This window comes from Corvus moneduloides, chromosome 22 (genome assembly GCF_009650955.1).
Source record: "Corvus moneduloides isolate bCorMon1 chromosome 22, bCorMon1.pri, whole genome shotgun sequence".
Lineage (NCBI taxonomy): Eukaryota > Metazoa > Chordata > Aves > Passeriformes > Corvidae > Corvus > Corvus moneduloides.
In genome coordinates, this window is record NC_045497.1 from 622,563 (window position 1) to 638,937 (window position 16,375).

The 16,375-nt window shown below is 42.2% G+C and overlaps 1 protein-coding gene across 4 annotated transcripts in view; it reads left to right on the forward strand.

Annotated features, from left to right (window-relative positions):
• CLSTN1 (calsyntenin 1) overlaps positions 1-16,288 on the forward strand; it is a 32,506-nt gene extending 16,218 nt beyond the window's left edge. For 2 of the 4 annotated variants that reach the window (XM_032131936.1, XM_032131937.1), the window contains 15 exons: positions 1,037-1,245; positions 2,194-2,343; positions 2,442-2,627; positions 3,750-3,998; positions 4,863-4,984; positions 5,746-5,908; positions 7,016-7,066; positions 8,769-8,926; positions 9,544-9,692; positions 10,176-10,402; positions 10,720-10,890; positions 11,472-11,617; positions 12,243-12,378; positions 13,037-13,221; positions 13,866-16,288. In XM_032131936.1, the coding sequence (XP_031987827.1) occupies positions 1,037-1,245; positions 2,194-2,343; positions 2,442-2,627; positions 3,750-3,998; positions 4,863-4,984; positions 5,746-5,908; positions 7,016-7,066; positions 8,769-8,926; positions 9,544-9,692; positions 10,176-10,402; positions 10,720-10,890; positions 11,472-11,617; positions 12,243-12,378; positions 13,037-13,221; positions 13,866-14,060 (2,497 nt within the window). In that variant the 3' untranslated portion in view covers positions 14,061-16,288. The remainder of the gene's footprint in view (positions 1-1,036; positions 1,246-2,193; positions 2,344-2,441; positions 2,628-3,749; positions 3,999-4,862; positions 4,985-5,745; positions 5,909-7,015; positions 7,067-8,768; positions 8,927-9,543; positions 9,693-10,175; positions 10,403-10,719; positions 10,891-11,471; positions 11,618-12,242; positions 12,379-13,036; positions 13,222-13,865) is intronic. The other 2 variants (XM_032131938.1, XM_032131939.1) reach the window with 1 other exon arrangement.
• Positions 16,289-16,375: the final 87 nt, after the last annotated feature.

The window sequence follows — 16,375 nt, forward strand, 5'->3', positions numbered from 1 at the left end:
ATGAAGTGTTAAAGTGTATCTGCCACTTCTGGGACTCTTCTGTTTAAATTGTCTGATTTCTCATTTCTACATCCAAGAAATAAGCCAGTTTTCACTGCTTTACACAGCTGAGTACTTTATTAGCTAATTAAAGCAAATCAGACTGAGTTCTAAGACCAGTCTTAACTGTCATTCTTGTTCACATAAAATAAAAATTGGTGTTTGTATCAAATACTCTGACAGCAGAAAAAAATCTAGGATTATACTGTTTTAACAAAGGCAAAAGTGTGTTTTGTCACAGCTCTGTTATGTTGGATTTCTGTAAAATGGCAGGAATTTGTTGGTTGCAATACAAGGGTTTGAGTTTTATTTGCAAATAACGAGCAATAGTAAACAAAACCTGGAACTACGCTGAATTACATGGCAACACACTGGAGAAACACCCACTGGTTTCTCGGTTAGGGTAGTTGGGATTGTTGGGTTTATTAGTCATTGGTGGCTTCTTCCTGAGAGCTGGAATGCTGAGGGATGGCTACATGTGGAAAAGAGGGAGCTGCTTTGGCAGAATTTGTAATACCCTAAAAGCATTTCTTTGAACAGGAGAAAAGTGGCAGTCATTCAAAACCAGGTACAAATATTCCTGTTAATCAAACCCCAAACCTCCACATTCATGGAAGTAAGTGCACTGGAAGAAAAGAAGGCAAATGTGAATAGTTTTTCACTTGTTTAAAGTACACAGGAAACAGACCTTCAAAACAAGTTTTCCTTTTCTGTTCCTTGGTTTGACCTGACTGTGTAATTCTTGGAACAGATAGTCTCTGGTAGTATAAATGGCACTTACCTTCATTTCAGTGGTGTATTGTATGGTATGGGAAGACTGGATTGAGGTTAGTTGGACAGAGGCCATTTTGAATGCATTGCACTGGAACAGTGCAGATTCAGAGCTGTCAGGTTGAAAGATTGACGTGGCTTTGGTGGCAAAGAGGGAGCTGCTGTATCCCAGTGCTGGCAGGAGCAGAGTTTGCAGCCTCTGGGAGCCCTGTCTGTGTCATTGCAGGGCAACAGTCCATATCCAGGTGAACGACGTGAACGAGTATGCCCCAGTGTTCAAGGAGAAGTCCTACAAGGCCACGGTCATCGAGGGCAAGAGGTACGACAACATCCTCAAGGTGGAAGCCGTGGATGCAGATTGCTCCCCCCAGTTCAGCCAGATCTGCAGCTACGAGATCGTGACTCCAGATGTGCCCTTTGCCATTGACAAGGACGGTAAGAGACAGAGCCAGGTGGGGTGGGAGTGACTCTCATTGGTCACCCAAAGAGCAGGAGTCACACTGGTCAGCACAGAAATACAGCACACGTGTTAAACAGCCCAGTTAAGCAGAGGTGTTCCCTTCAGCAGTTTGATTTAACAATGAAAAGTGAGATGTCCTTCAATACCATGCACCATTACTGATGTAAGGAGCAGATGAAGTGTTGCATGTGTGTTTCTTGAAAAATCCTTTTCAAAATAAAGGAAATACGGTAGCTCTACTATGTTTTAAAACACCTTTTAGCAGTTTTGGGGTTTTTGCCTGTAGTTTTCCGTCCTGAATTAGGATAACTTTAGCTAATAAGCTTTCAAAAATGGGATTCCATGTGTGTGCTTTTCACATTTGAGATGCTCATATGAGGCTCTGGAGTTGACAGTATTGTGGTTATTGGTTTTGAAGTGGAGTGACCTGTTTAGGTCATTTCCTGACATCCAGTGATCCATGGACCCTTCAAAATCTGTAAATTACTTCTAGTGGTTCAAGCAAGCTGCATAAGCAAAGTTAGCAGTTGTTAGTGGGCTTTAGTTTAAGGTTTTTTGGGGTCTGTGTTGCCAATGGATTCTTTTCATGGGTTTGCAGATTTTAGAAAAGTTAGTGAATCCTGGCATGTGCCAAACAATTTATGTATCAGTTACCACTCATAAACAGTTTCATTTGGAGTAATGTAATATACTGTGAAGAGCTGGAGAAGTACCTGCTGCTCTGTGTATGTGTGCTCATCACTGCTTTGTGCATTTTAAGGATCTGGGCCTGAAGTCTGGCATTGAAAAGTCAAATAGTGCAGGGTAATTCACTTGCAGATGAGTCTGTATGAAGTACATAGGTGGTACCTGGATGCATATTATGCAGCAATGACCCTGAAGAATTATATTGATGTCTGACAATTGCTTTTTTTCTGTGTCAGGTTATATAAAAAACACAGAAAAGTTAAGCTATGGTAAAGAACATCAGTATAAACTGACAGTAACAGCCTATGACTGTGGGAAGAAGAGAGCTGCTGAGGATGTGTTGGTTAAAATTAGCATTAAGCCTACGTGCAAGCCTGGCTGGCAAGGTTAGTTTGCTCTCCTTCCTCTCTGCTTTTAGCATTTGCTGGTACCTTCAGTTAAACATGAGAGATCTTTAATATTGTTTCTTTGGATAAATATTCAGGTTGGAGCAAAAGAATAGAATATGAGCCTGGCACTGGTTCTTTGGCTCTGTTCCCTGGGATGCATTTGGAGACATGTGATGAGCCAATAACCTCAGTTGAAGCAACAGTGGAACTAGAAACCAGCCATATTGGTAAAGGCTGTGATAGAGACACCTACTCTGAGAAATCCATCCACAGGCTCTGTGGTAAGCAGACTTTTGCTAAAATAAAAGTGGTCTCTCTTGCTTACTAGTTTTTCTTTGAATTTTATGTTAGACCAGAAATCAGTGAGTAGATCTGGTCTTCATTTGCACGTAGTTTCCTTCAACGGATTTCCTAACAGGCAGCAAAAGGCATGAAATTGCCTGAAGGTGACTTCTACAATAATTCTCAAATGTGGTAAAGAATCTCTTTCTTCTGCCTCTCTGCTGTCTTACGTAGACTAATAATGTCCCTTGCATGAGATTCATGTTCAAGAGCTGAAAGAATATCTGTGGAAGGGTGTAGTCACTAAAGCCTCTCTGTTTTTCTGAGCATGATGGATGTAATGGCTGCAATCTGAGAAATACATGGTGAAAAACTAGAGAAAACCAAGGAAGAGTGGTTTGGAAGAAAACAGTTAACTTGGATCAGATAAATTTGTACCGTGCTTGCCCTAGGAATAAAGGCCCTTGGCATCCACTTATGCTGCAGTTAAAGGTCTTACAAAAAGTCGTTGAATCTTTTGTAGACATATGGAAGAATTGAGATTACAGGATAAATTATCACTCATGATTTATGTTTTCAACCTCAGTTGAAAGTAATTGAAAGTCTGAATGGCATGTAACCCCAGAGACCCAGGCAATTCCTGAGCTGTTCCCTGATTGAGGTCAGTGTGACGTTAAAGGTACCTGCTGCTGACTGTGCTGTGGGCAGGTAGTGGGCTGGGAGGGAGTGCTTGTGCACTCTCTTCAGCTGGATGAGTTCTGGTCTCACAGCTTAAATAGAGTGTCTAGAGAAAGGCATCGTGCTCATGGGTCTGAGGGACAAGTGGCATCAATGAAAGGGTTCCTGAGATAGAGGCAAAATAAGGTTCTACAGCTGTGAAGATTGAAACTGCTTTGCTTATTATGAGATTAGTTGTCTACCCAGAAGTCAAATTAGTGGAAGTTACCATGGTATTAGATGCCTGTAATTAGTGCCACATTATTTAAAAGGAAAATTGCTCGATGGGTAGTGCATAATCCTGACAGTTGGTGCTGAGAAATTAGTGCTGAGATAAACAGTTGAATTTGAAACCCATAGAGGTCTTTTAAATTTCTGTTTTAATTTGAACATTTGTGTTGTAGGTGCTGCTTCTGGCACAGCTGAGCTGCTCCCCCCTCCAAGCAGTGCTGCTAACTGGACTGTGGGGCTGCCGACAGATAATGGCCATGACAGCGACCAAGTCTTCGAGTTTAATGGCACACAGGCTGTGAAGATTCCAGATGGTGTTGTCACAGTCAGTCTGAAAGAGCCCTTCATGATTTCGGTATGGATGAGGCACGGGCCCGGAACCAAAGAGAAAGAGACAATTCTGTGCAATTCAGACAAGACAGGTTTGTCAATACTTCAATTATAAAAAGTCTTTTTGGTGGGTTGGGTTTTTATGTGCTCTGGCAGCACATGTGACAGCCTTCAGTGTTTTCTCTACCTCAGGGTTTTCTTGGAATTGAAATGAAGGTGACTTCAAAAATCACTATTGTGCTTGTGTTTAGGTTCGGCCTTAAGATTATGTAGCTTCAGATTGGGCAGACTTGTTTTTCTAATTCTATTTCAGTTTACATTATGCACTTCTTTTGCTGTGGTAGATTACTTATTCTGGCAATGCAGCCTCGAGTTTGCATCTCCAAAGATAGCCTTGTTCTTGATGCTGCCTAAAAACATTAAGACACACATATCAGGTCTAGTGACGGCATTTTGCTGCTGTATCTTTTTTTTCCCCTAGGAGGATATAATTTCTCTTTCTCCAGAGATGAAGTTTCTTTTATTCTGTGCATAATTTCACTCTCTGCTTATGATACAGAAACAATAATTTTGAAAATGCCATTAATAAGAAGGAAGTGTGATAACCCTGTTTCCATAATTGCCATTTGTAACAAAAAAAGCTCTTCTGTTTGCAAATAGAGCTCTTTTTGTCCTGCTGACCGGTTTATCTCTGGCTCTTGGGTGCTGTGCCTTGGTTTAGGTTGGGTTTGGATAGAGACACGTCTGTCTGTTCTGCAGCCTCATGGCTTCTTCAAGAGTGTTTACCCTCACTATTACTGCCGATGTTTTACAGTCCTCTTACCATGCCTGATTTACTTCTACATTGACTAATGCCTATCAGTTACTTTGAGATTTAAGTGTGAAATTGCAGAACAGGTGGATTTTGTTCTTAAGGTTTGCAGAAAGTAATGCTGTTAATTCAAACTGCCGTGCAGATATGAACCGGCACCACTACACCCTCTATGTGCACAACTGCCGCCTGGTCTTCCTCTTCCGCCAGGATCCTTCTGAGGGAAAAACCTACAAACCTGCTGAATTCCACTGGAAACTAAATCAGGTGAGTCTGGAAGGACACTTGGTAGAGTGCTAGAGTGAAAGCCACCGAAGACTAGCGTCCCTGGTAGTGGACTTATTAGTAAATGCTTTCTGCAACTCCCAGCTCCTGATGGCCTGTTTTATAGAACCCAACAGTGCTTGTTCCACTTGTGATCAAGTGTCAGATTCAGCTTCGCCTTCTCATCTTGAATATGAAATAGAAAATACAGCGTCAGTCTTATAGCTGTGATGTCAGTTATCTTCAGTAAATGCACTCTAAGGTGGAGTGCATGAGAAAACAGGAGGTATTTATTCCAGGTTGTTTATAGCATTCAGGTACTTCTGAGCATGTGACATTTTCCCAGCCCTCTGGGTCTGAGTGATAAATAGTCATGTTTTTTTTAACAGTTGCTCTCATCAAATACCTGTCCTTTGTCAAGTAATGTTATCTTAAAACAGTAGTTCAGGATGTGCTTGCATGTACATACATATTTTTAGAATGAAATATGCTGTTGTTTAATATAAGAATTAAAGGAAAGGAAGTATGTGCAGCTTCCTGTATTGGCAACTTAATAAAGAAATTTTTTTTAATGTTTGGGAGTCAGTTTGCTTTTCAGATGTGTGCCATGAGTGTGAAAGATCAACTGTGTCTGTACAGGCTTGTATCGTAGGTTGTTGGTACATCTGCACGTGTGTTTATGTAAAACATGCACCAGATCAGTTACTGAACTGCAATGGAAAAGAAAAAGTGACAGCAGAATTGTTAAAACTCTGTCCACTCAGGTGTGTGACAAGGAGTGGCACCACTACGTCGTCAACGTTGAATTTCCTGCGGTGACTCTTTACGTGGATGGTGTTTCCTATGATCCTTTCCCAGTCACTGAGGATTACCCACTCCACCCTTCCAAGATAGAAACACAGCTGGTGGTTGGAGCATGTTGGCAAGGTAACTGTTTACAATTGTTAATACTTCTAATTAACTGTTTTTAATGAAATCTTTGTGGTTATCTAGAAGTACCCAGCAGATCCTTTCAGTGCATGAAATGTAACTTGTTTTGCCTCTTGCAGATTGTTTTTGCTCCAAGCTGGTATCACATATTTCCTCTGAGTCATTTTTTCCATGAGTCTTTGTTTTCTCGTTGGCCACAGGTGTGTAAAGTACAAGGCTGTTCACCAGCCTGTATTCCATCAACATGATTTTGTGGTGGCCATGGGAATACTGATAGATTATTTTTAGTAATAGTTGTAACAATACCTCCTGTACTTCACATTACTGAGCAGAACACTTCGTTTCAAGTAGGTTGCAAAGCATCTTGTAGGAAAAGTGTTCTCATTAATGGAAGCCTGTCCAGCAGACAGCCCTGCAGAGCAACACAGCAGTGCTGTCTCTTGGGTATTTTACTATTTCTGCTTATAAAAATAGACATCTGCTTTATTGTCTGCTCTATTCAGGCTGCTCTAAGTTATATATACAGCTCACCTCAAAGGGAGAGATTTTATCCTTTTGAGTTCTTTTAACATTTCTTTTAAAAATTTAAAAGCTGATTTTCTTTTTGGTGCTTCCATCTGATAAATTGACTGCTTAATACATGCGATGCTATTATTGATTAAGAAATCTGTGTTGATAATGGCTTCTTTTGATCAGCTTTCAATACCTTTCGGTGATTGGCTGTGTTAGTCTGGATCACACTGTAATTTCCCCTCAAATGGAGCCAGTTGTTAGACTGTGCCATCTTACTCTGAAGGTGGTGTGTGAGAGGTTTGCTCTCTTGGTTGAAGTGTTCTGCAGTTCTTGCTGGCGTCACTGCTGCTTGTGCGTGGGGCTCTTTGGGTTGTGGTGCCATGACTGTTCCTGTAACAACACAGTGATGCTTCTTCACTGCATTGCAGCTCTTCATGTTTCCAAGAACTCATAATCCTTGAGAAGCTGGGTCCAACATAAGCAAACATTGGGGATGTGCTGCTTTCTGTTTTCTGGGATTAGAGAGTTTGCCAAATTGTAACTACTTGGTCCTTTCCCTATTGTCCTATTCTTTGTCTTGCTTTTCTACAGAATATACAGGAAATGAAAATGACAATGAAACTGTGCCCGAGACCTCTGCAGGTTGCTGGAGTTTTTTCCCTACTGTTTTATTTCATTTTTAAGCCAAGACATTGCTTCATCTCACACACAGCATGAAATGCAGGCATTGCATTTGGGCCATTGACCTTCACATAATCCTCTCCTAGGCTTGTGTCTTCATTGTGCTTCTATTTGCAGAGCATCTTCAGCTGACTTCTGCTTGGTTTTGGGGGTTTTATTTGGTTTGGTTTGGGTATTTTTTTTGGTTTGCATCCAAGTGTTCCTCCATGTACAAATCTGCAACCATTGTGATTGCAGTGAAGTGGTGTAAAAAGTTGCTGATGTAAAATATCAGCCATAATTTCTTTCATTCAGTTTTGTTAAAACACAAATACACGTCATCCTATCTAAATGTATGTATTTATGCATGTAGGTATGTGTCTTTATTATAGAATATATTCAGTGCATTGAGAAGGACCTCTGGAACTCAGGTACCTTTGCTCCCCACTCAGAGCAAGACTGATTTCATATTTAGACCAGGCTGCTCATAAAGACAGACCTGTAATTTACAGGGGATACTCACTTGGTCAGATATTTATATAAAATTCTCATTACAGTGAATGGACAAAAAAACTTTGGCTGCCAGGTATTTCAAATTGGCTACAGGGTTATTTCCTCATAACAAATTTTAGTGATAGTTTGGTGGGTTCTGTGTCTTGAGTTGAGATACTTAAAATTAGTGTGTATTCTTAAAAGTGAATTCAAGATATGTACCCTTCCTGTAAAGTTTAAGAATTCCTGGAATAGTCTGGGTGTAACTGGCAAGAGGTTTCTAGTTGTGCATCACATTTTAATTTGGCAAGGAGGTAGCAGCATCCAGGGGCTCCAGAAGCTGAAGCTGTATGGAAATTGTATAATTAGTAACGGGACATTTCACCCCTGAATATTTTTTGAGTTGTACCAAGGATCTTTTATCACTTAGAACCTTTAAAACAAGCTTAGACATTTTTCTAAAATCAGGCTGCTTAGTAAGTAATGGGCTTGAAATACACATTTCCAGGTGGTGTTTTGTGGCCCTCAGTATTTAGCAAGATGGACCAGGTGATCATTGTGATGTCACCTTCAAAAACGTTAAGGAATAAAGGGCTTATTAGGTTGCAATTCATCAGACTTAACTCAGGTAACTAAGAATGAGTTACCTGAGTTTAAACTGCTCACTGAGTCTGTAGTGAGACGATGGTGCCTTTAAAGGGGGCAGGTAACTCTTGGACACCTCTCTCAGAATGAGCTGAATGACTCTGCAGAGTTCCTTTCTGCCCTTGGAGTGTAGGGAGAGCCTGCAGTGCTGGTTTAGGTGGAGATCCCTCACACCTGGAGGAGGGGTGCTGTCCTGTCCTGAGTAGCAGGAGGTGTTATCTCAGCAGGAAGATTCAGGTTTCATGGTTCATTCCATTGGTTCTGTGTTTGATTTCTGAGCACCACCTCTCTGTACGGGGCTTCTTTTGAAATGTTTATCATGGAACAGTCAGTTCAAGGTGGCCACAGCTGTCTGAAGGCCACGTGCATGGGGAACTGTTTAATTCTTGTTTTATGCCTGACCATAATCACAAGGTTAACACCCAGAATGGATGGAAACTAACCCGCATGTGTATAATACTGTGTGTATCAGCTGGCATACTTGTTGTTTTACAAAAGAAAAAGTAAAAAGAATCAAAACAAGTAAATCCTGCCTCATTTTTTGAAGGTGGTGAACTGCGCATGGCTCAGTTTTTCCAAGGCAATCTGGCAGGGTTGATGATTCGTTCTGGTAAACTGGAGAACAAGAAGGTGATTGATTGCCTCTACACCTGCAAAGAGGGGCTGGATTTGCAGATGGCTGATGGTGTTGGCAAAGGTGTGAAGGTAAAGTTGCATATGAACAAAGGGGAATGTGTATATTCCTTCCCTGATAAGAGCTACAAGTTTTACTGGCAGAGTTAACAGCTTGTCCCAAATATAACAAGCTCATCTCTTGTGGCATTTTGCATTAAAGTTACATAAAAACTAGAAAATTTTTCTTGTATAAACATGGCCTTAGGAGTGAAAGTTACTCTGTTGTCTTTTAAGTCTTGAAGAGAAACTCCGTATTTGTAAGCCTTTGTTTTACCAGCTGTAACCACCAGGTTGTCTAACAAGCAGCTTCATAAAATGAGACTGTGTGGCTTTTTCAGTAGCAAGGTTATGTGAACAGAGCTAAATTTCTCCTTTATATTAGCTGTCTCTCTTCTGTGTTACTAGAACCAGAACTATGATACATGCCTAGATTTTTTCTTAAAGAATGAACACCAAATGCATTCCACAGGGATAAGGCAGTAAGTAGGGAGTCTAGACTGTGTGCCCCAAGGCCAGTAAATAATGACCCTGTTGCTTTGAATATGGATGTAATTACCCTGCATTTACCAGTGCTGAACTCCAGTTTGAACTGACAGATCATGTCACTTGGTTGAGTGTTCTCTTATGGTTTTCTTCTGTTTTTTCAGATCCACATGAACCCAAGCCAGTCAACAGTGACCATAGAAGGGGATGACATCGACAGAGTTGACAAGGCCATGCAGCACATTTCCTACCTGAACTCCCGCCAGTTCCCAACACCCGGCATTCGGAGGCTGAAGATCACCAGCGTTGTCAGGTATGTCCTGGTGTGAACTGAAGCAGCACTGTGCAGTGGTGGTGGGGCTTGGTGTTTGTGGATCTCACTTGTGAGAAACAAAGGAGTCCTGGGCTATGTGACCATCACTCATTTGAATACAGAAAATGTTTTCCACACCAGCACTCTGCTTTCTGCCTGAGAATGGAGGAGGGACTGTGTAAGATGGGGAGGAAAGTACTGCCAGAGTGCTGGGAGTGTCTCCTGTGTCACAACTTCATTAAAGGGTTACCTGTGGCTCTAAGTCAGAATGTAGAAATGAGGCCAAATGGTAACTGTAAGTAAAAATTAATTGTAAGATTGCTCCCTTGGTGGCAAATTCTTACTTTCCAGGGCAGCTGATGGATTTATCTGAGACTCTTGGGTCTGAGACAGCTTTTCAAAAATTTATAAAGCAATTACTGTGTGTAATTGTGCCTCCCTCCAAGATAACCACCTTGACTGCAAAATGCTTCTGTCTCTCAGGTGTTTCAATGAAGAGGCCTGTGTCTCCATTCCCTCTGTGGAGGGGTATGTCATGGTCTTGCAGCCAGAGGAACCAAAAATCAGCCTGAGTGGCATCAACCACTTTGCCCGCTCTGCCTCAGAGTTCGAGAGCTCCGAGGGCGTTTCCCTCTTCCCTGAGCTTCGAATAATCAGCACCATTACCCGGGAGGTGGAGCCGGAGGGAGATGGGGATGAAGATCCTACAGGTAACAGCCACTGTTGCCCACCCTCACCTCGCTCAGTGATCCTGGGGGAGGATCTTCCTCTTGCAGAAAGGTGTGGATTTCTCTTTAAATACAGAATCCAGTAAGGGAAAAGAAGGTGTAGATCCTCTGGTCTGGGCTAACAAAAACTTACCTGGAAATGATAATAAGTCCAGGCTCTTATTCTCATGTACATAACCCTTGTTTGTATTTTATTTTTTAAATCATTATTTCATGAATACTTGTTCTCCTCAGGTCCAGATTTTAGTATTTGTTCTGGTGTTTCTGCTTAAGTCTTTGGCTTTTTCTCTGCTTTTCAGTCCAAGAGTCTTTGGTATCTGAAGAGATCATGCACAACCTGGATACGTGTGAGGTGACAGTGCTGGGAGAGGAACTAAATCAGGAACAAGAGAGCCTGGAGATTGACATGACACGATTGCAGCAGAAAGGCATTGAGATGAGCAGTTCCAACCTGGGCATGATAATCACAGGTGGGGGTTTCTGCTGCTGCTCTTGTGGGGAGGGTCTGAAGGGACTGACAAAGGGACCAGTTCTGGAGAGGTGGTTTGTAACACCTTATTGTAAATACTTTTTTTTTTTAAGAATTTCAAGCTTGGACTATCTTTAGAATTCTAAGCACAGCAATTCTGTGGAAAGCTGTGATTCCAGAAAACACAATATTCTAGGACCTTCCTTCTGTTCTTTTCTCTGTCCCAAATAGCAGGTCACCTCTGCACTGTAGTTAGACTCTGCCCCAAAAAAGGCTTGTTCCAGTGCCTAGGAGCATGCATTGTTCCTTTCTGTCCAGATTATGTTAAAGTATTCCATAGAAAAGCTCCCAGAATCCTTTCGAAGACTGACTGTGTTTAGGATTTTATCACAAAACCAATCCACAGGATTTCAGTGGAGCCACATGTGCATGTCAGTGGCTTTGCCATTTCTGTACCCCTTGAAAATCTGTCAGCCAAGAAAACTTAGACGAAGAAATGGAGTGATATTTGTCCAGTGTATGAAGTTGTACCAGTGTTTTGCAGGGTAACTGTTGTTACAACCTGTGTGTCTCTGCCCACAGGGGTTGACACCATGGCTAACTACGAGGAAGTTCTGCACCTGATCCGCTACAGGAACTGGCACACGGTGTCTCTGTTCGACAGAAAGTTCAAACTGGTCTGCTCGGAGCTCAACGGGCGCTACGTCAGCAACGAGTTCAAAGTGGAGGTGTGTGAGCTGCCCTGGCCACTTGGAGGGGCTTAGGAGGATGGAAGTTGTTGCCTCAACTGATAGATAATAGATAGATAACTGATCAATTATTGATTTAGATTTTGTCCTGTAAATAAATACTAGGAAATGTGAGCATTTCAGGCAATATTTTATATATAAATGTGGTTTTAGTCCTCTATTTCACCTTGAAATAAAGCTGCCTAAACAGAGCTAAAATTGTTGTTTTGTAGAAGAAATAGTGTGGCTAATGGAGAGGTGAAGGTGAAAAGGTTGCATTGAAAACAAAGTATTAATTGAGCAAATGCAGTGAGAGTGGTGCTACTGGAGAGCTGAGTGGCCTTTGTGTGTCACTTCTTGCTGGGCCCTGCACTGTTCTGCTTGTGTGATGCATAAATTTCTGATGCTAAGGGGTTACATTAAATCACAGAGAGGCTAAAATTGCATTTCCTCTGCAGGAGGGTACAGGTTAATTATTATTTAGTATGCTTACATCAAATATATGGAAGTACATCAGAAAATGGCATTAAAGGCACTAAAATTTTTATTTTTTTCTCTTTATTTTTATCTCTTCAGAATTAAACTATTGGGTTTCTGGAGTTTAACACTTTCTGTTTGTCCCTAGGTGAATGTTATCCACACAGCCAGCCCAGTGGAACATGCCAATCACATTGCTGCACAGCCACAGTTCATTCACCCAGTGCATCATTCCTTTGTTGATCTCTCTGGTCACAACTTGGCAAACCCTCATCCCTTTTCAGGTCAGGATCCTCAGCCACTGAAGTTGATTTGGTTTTTTGTGGTGTTGTAGAGTTGTTTTTCCCAGAGTTTAAACCAGTGTGTTGGACTAATAAACTAGGCAGCTGCTCAGTCCTGTTCTGTTGTAGCCCAGGCAGGGAGGAGTGAGTTTTTAGAACCCTGTGAAATTTCCTTTCCTACCAGCAGAAGAGCTTTCTGTTGGTGTGTGTATGTTGGAAAAGGGGAGGAGACTGCAAGACATCCATAAAGTGAGGAATTGGGACAGAATTTCTTCTGAGTGGCAGGAGGAAAGAATTGCACTGCTGTTCCTTTGAGGAGTCATGGTATCTGCCCTTTCTGTTTTAATTACATTAATTTGGCATGGGTGTAGGATGTGAGAGGAAGAAAAATAGGCAATTCAGAGAAGAGTCTGTGTGTGGTGGAATGTGCTTTCCTTGTGTTTTCAGTCCTTCAGATTGATGTAATTTTATTTAAGGAACTGGGCTCTAGTTCTTACTTTCCCACTAACTTTTGAAGTGGCTATAGACAAAGTGCCTTTGGAATATATAAAATAAATAATATACACGTAATACTTGTATAATGCTATTTCCCCTGGCAGGTGATGGGGAGTAGTGGGGAGCACTGTGTAAGAGTTACCATGGTTGTGTTTCCTGGTTGCAGTTGTTCCCAGCACAGCCACCGTGGTGATCGTGGTGTGTGTCAGCTTCCTGGTGTTCATGATCATCCTGGGTGTGTTCCGGATCCGAGCTGCACACCAGAGAACCATGCGTGACCAGGACACGGGCAAGGAGAACGAGATGGACTGGGATGACTCTGCTTTGACCATCACTGTGAACCCCATGGAGGTAACCCTGTGCAGCTGGTGTCCTTTTTCAGCTGGAATGGGTGTGATTGTCCACGGGCAGAGGAGTAGAGCAGAACTAACCCTGAGCACAGGGCAGAGACATTAACTGGGAATTTAGAACGAGGGTGCCACATGCCAAGGGCAGTTTTTTGGGATCTTGCAGGGGTTAGTGTTTGATGATGCAGAATGGGATTTTACAGGCCGGTGTCCAGCACTAGTGCTCATCATGAGCACAATGCCTTACACACAGCCTGCTTTTGTCTAAACTTGCAGGAATTTATTGTCAAAACATCTGTGTTTATGATGTTTCCTTCTCCTGTAGCTGACATCTGAATTTTTAGAAAATGGGGAACAAGAAGGATGTGTGGCCTTCATGCTCTCTGTCCTATTGTAACATCCTTTTCCAGTAGAATTTGCAGTACTGGATCACCCTTCAGAGCCAGTTTGTGTAGAGTGCCAGGGTTGACAGCAGTGTCACAGAACTCTTTTACTGAGTGCTACTTCCTTTGTCTTTTCTGATTTCTGGCTACTTCCTGCTCAGCTTCTAAAAATCCAGCAATAGCTCTTCTCAATATAGTGCCTTGAGTAAAGAACAAAGAGAATTCTGGCCAGTATGGTAATGACAGCTAATTTTTGTCTGAACAGACTTACGAGGATCAACACAGCAGTGAAGAGGAGGAAGAGGAAGAGGAAGAAGAAAGTGAAGATGGAGAAGAAGATGACATCACTAGTGCAGAGTCTGAAAGCAGTGAGGAGGAAGAGGGAGAGCAGGAGGAGGACCAACAGAATGTTAACAGACAGCAGCAGCTGGAATGGGATGACTCTACCCTCAGTTACTGATTCTAGCTGCTCCCTTTGTCTTTTATGTTCCCACTCTAGAAGACTCCACTGTAACACACTCCATTGGTACCAAGGATTCATGGTGTTTAAAACAAAAGAATTCATTCTGGCCAGTAGATTGAGCCCCCACACAACCCGTGTTTGTGTTCTGTCAGCTAGTTCCTGATGTTTAGGGTTGTAGTTAGCACCTCTTCCTTCAGCCATGCCTCAGTGACTGGATTTTTTTTACGCTCTGTGAGGAACCACCTTGCACTTTTTTTCTTCATGTCATCTCAGCTAAGTGACTCTACAGCTCTGTAGCCATTGCACATGAATTTCTGAACTGTCTTTTTTTGCTCAGTGAAACAAACTTGGCTTTGTTCCTTTTTTTCTTTCTAAAAGATGCAAAGATTGCTTGTTGACAAAGGGTTAAGCTGCTCATTTCAGCCTGTTGATTTCTTTTAACTTTTTTTCCCTGAATTAGTGCATGTGTAAAGTGGCAGAATGAGGTTAATATGTAGAAGATTAACAAGACTTTTTAATATTTTGTAAATATATTGGAATTATGTAATTATGTCATTTGTGGTAGTGAAAACAGGGATTGGGGTTTAAAACATGCTAAAGTAAAAAATCATGCAGCATGAACTATTCCGAGTCTCATCCTACTGCAGCAGGAGCACGGGCACAGTTCTTAGTGTAGATGTTCAGTAACTCTGTCTTGGCCTTGACTGCGATGTGCGCTCATGCCCCGCTCTCCTTGAACTCCTTCCTTTCCTTTCATCTCCTTTATTTTGCAGAGGGAACAGGCAAGCTTGTGAGAAGTTGTAAAGGCTTTAGGAGCCTCTGCAGAGGTTCAGCTGCCCTGTGCACTACAGTTTGGTTTTAATTTTATTTTTTTTTCCCAATTAAGGCTTGCATTAAAGGCTTTTAAGTTATTGGGGAAATAACACTACATGGACGGTGGGCAGCTCTGTGTGCTGTGGCTGTGGGGTGTTGCCACAGCTCCTGGTAGTTCCAGGGAGGGTGCCTGGAGTCCAGTGTGGGCTGTGCACACTGCGGACAGGTTGGGTGTAGGGGTTGGTACCTGAGCACCTGGGCTACCAGTCTACAGGGGTAGGGATTTGGGGTTTTTTCGTTGTTGATTTTTTCTAATTTGGGAGTGGGAAGGTTTGGGGTGTAGCTGATACCGCTGAACACTCCTGCTCTTCCCCTGCAGTCCCTTGTACAGTAATTCAGATTGTCAGTGTTTTAAGCCTTTGTTTACACTTAGTAATTGTGTTTTCCTGCTGGTGAAAAACTGTAGCATAAACTATCCAACCAGAAAACCTTGGGAATCATGTTAATTCATGTGATTTGGGTTGTTTCTGATCCCAGTTCCAATTTGGGATTGCAGAGGGCAGTAGCTGGAAGGTACGAATGGGGGGGGGAGGGGGGGGGTGCTGTTTTTTCTGTCAGGCAGGGTTGTTTAACTTTATTTGGTCTGATGCAGAGTCGTGAATAATGAATTTCTGCTTGATTTCTATGGAGGTGGATTAAAGAGTAACTTGTTTTGCCTGTAACAGGAGCCTGGGACTGCATTCCCTCCTGAACACGGTAAGCCAAGCACCAGCGTTTGCTCGTGGGTGTGGGCACAGAGCCCAGCCAGGCCAGGGCCAGGAGCACTGGGGAAGGGCCAGGGAGGGGGCACAAAGGGTCCTGAGTAACAGAGAGAGAAAGGTCAGGGTTGATCCCGTGTTTGTACAGCTGGATTTCCAGAGCCAGCCCTGTTCTCACCTAATGGGATTGATGGGAGGTTTGTTCTGGGGGAACCTGGACTGAGGAGTGCCTTTACAATAGAGATGGACCTGGCAGCAGGGAAAGAACCCACACCAGAGCTTACTGGTTTTTGGGGTTGGGTTTGGTTTTTTTTTTTTTTTTAATGTAAAATTTTAGATTTCTAAAATGGGAAAATGGTTTTGACTACTTACATGGTAATTAACTGCTAGTTTTAAGTAAACTGGGAAACTTTTAACTTATGTCTGACAGTTGTCCTGTGTTAATGTGTAGAAGACTTATCCTTCCATATACTGTTGCTGTAGCTGCTGTATTTTAGACCAAAACTGATCATGACTTCATGGTAATAACTGAGGGGTTGTAATGTCCTGATGCAGTTTGTAGCCACTGTGGGTATAACTTTTCAGATGTGTATATTGGTAACAGGTCAGTTTGGACAGTCTATAAGCTACAATAAATTTCTGGTTCTAAAGGTTGTTTGCATTTTTTTTTTTTTTTTTCCTGAGTGGAACAAAGCAGAATCCAGTTATATAAACGGTGTTAATTTGCCTCTGCTGGGGGAG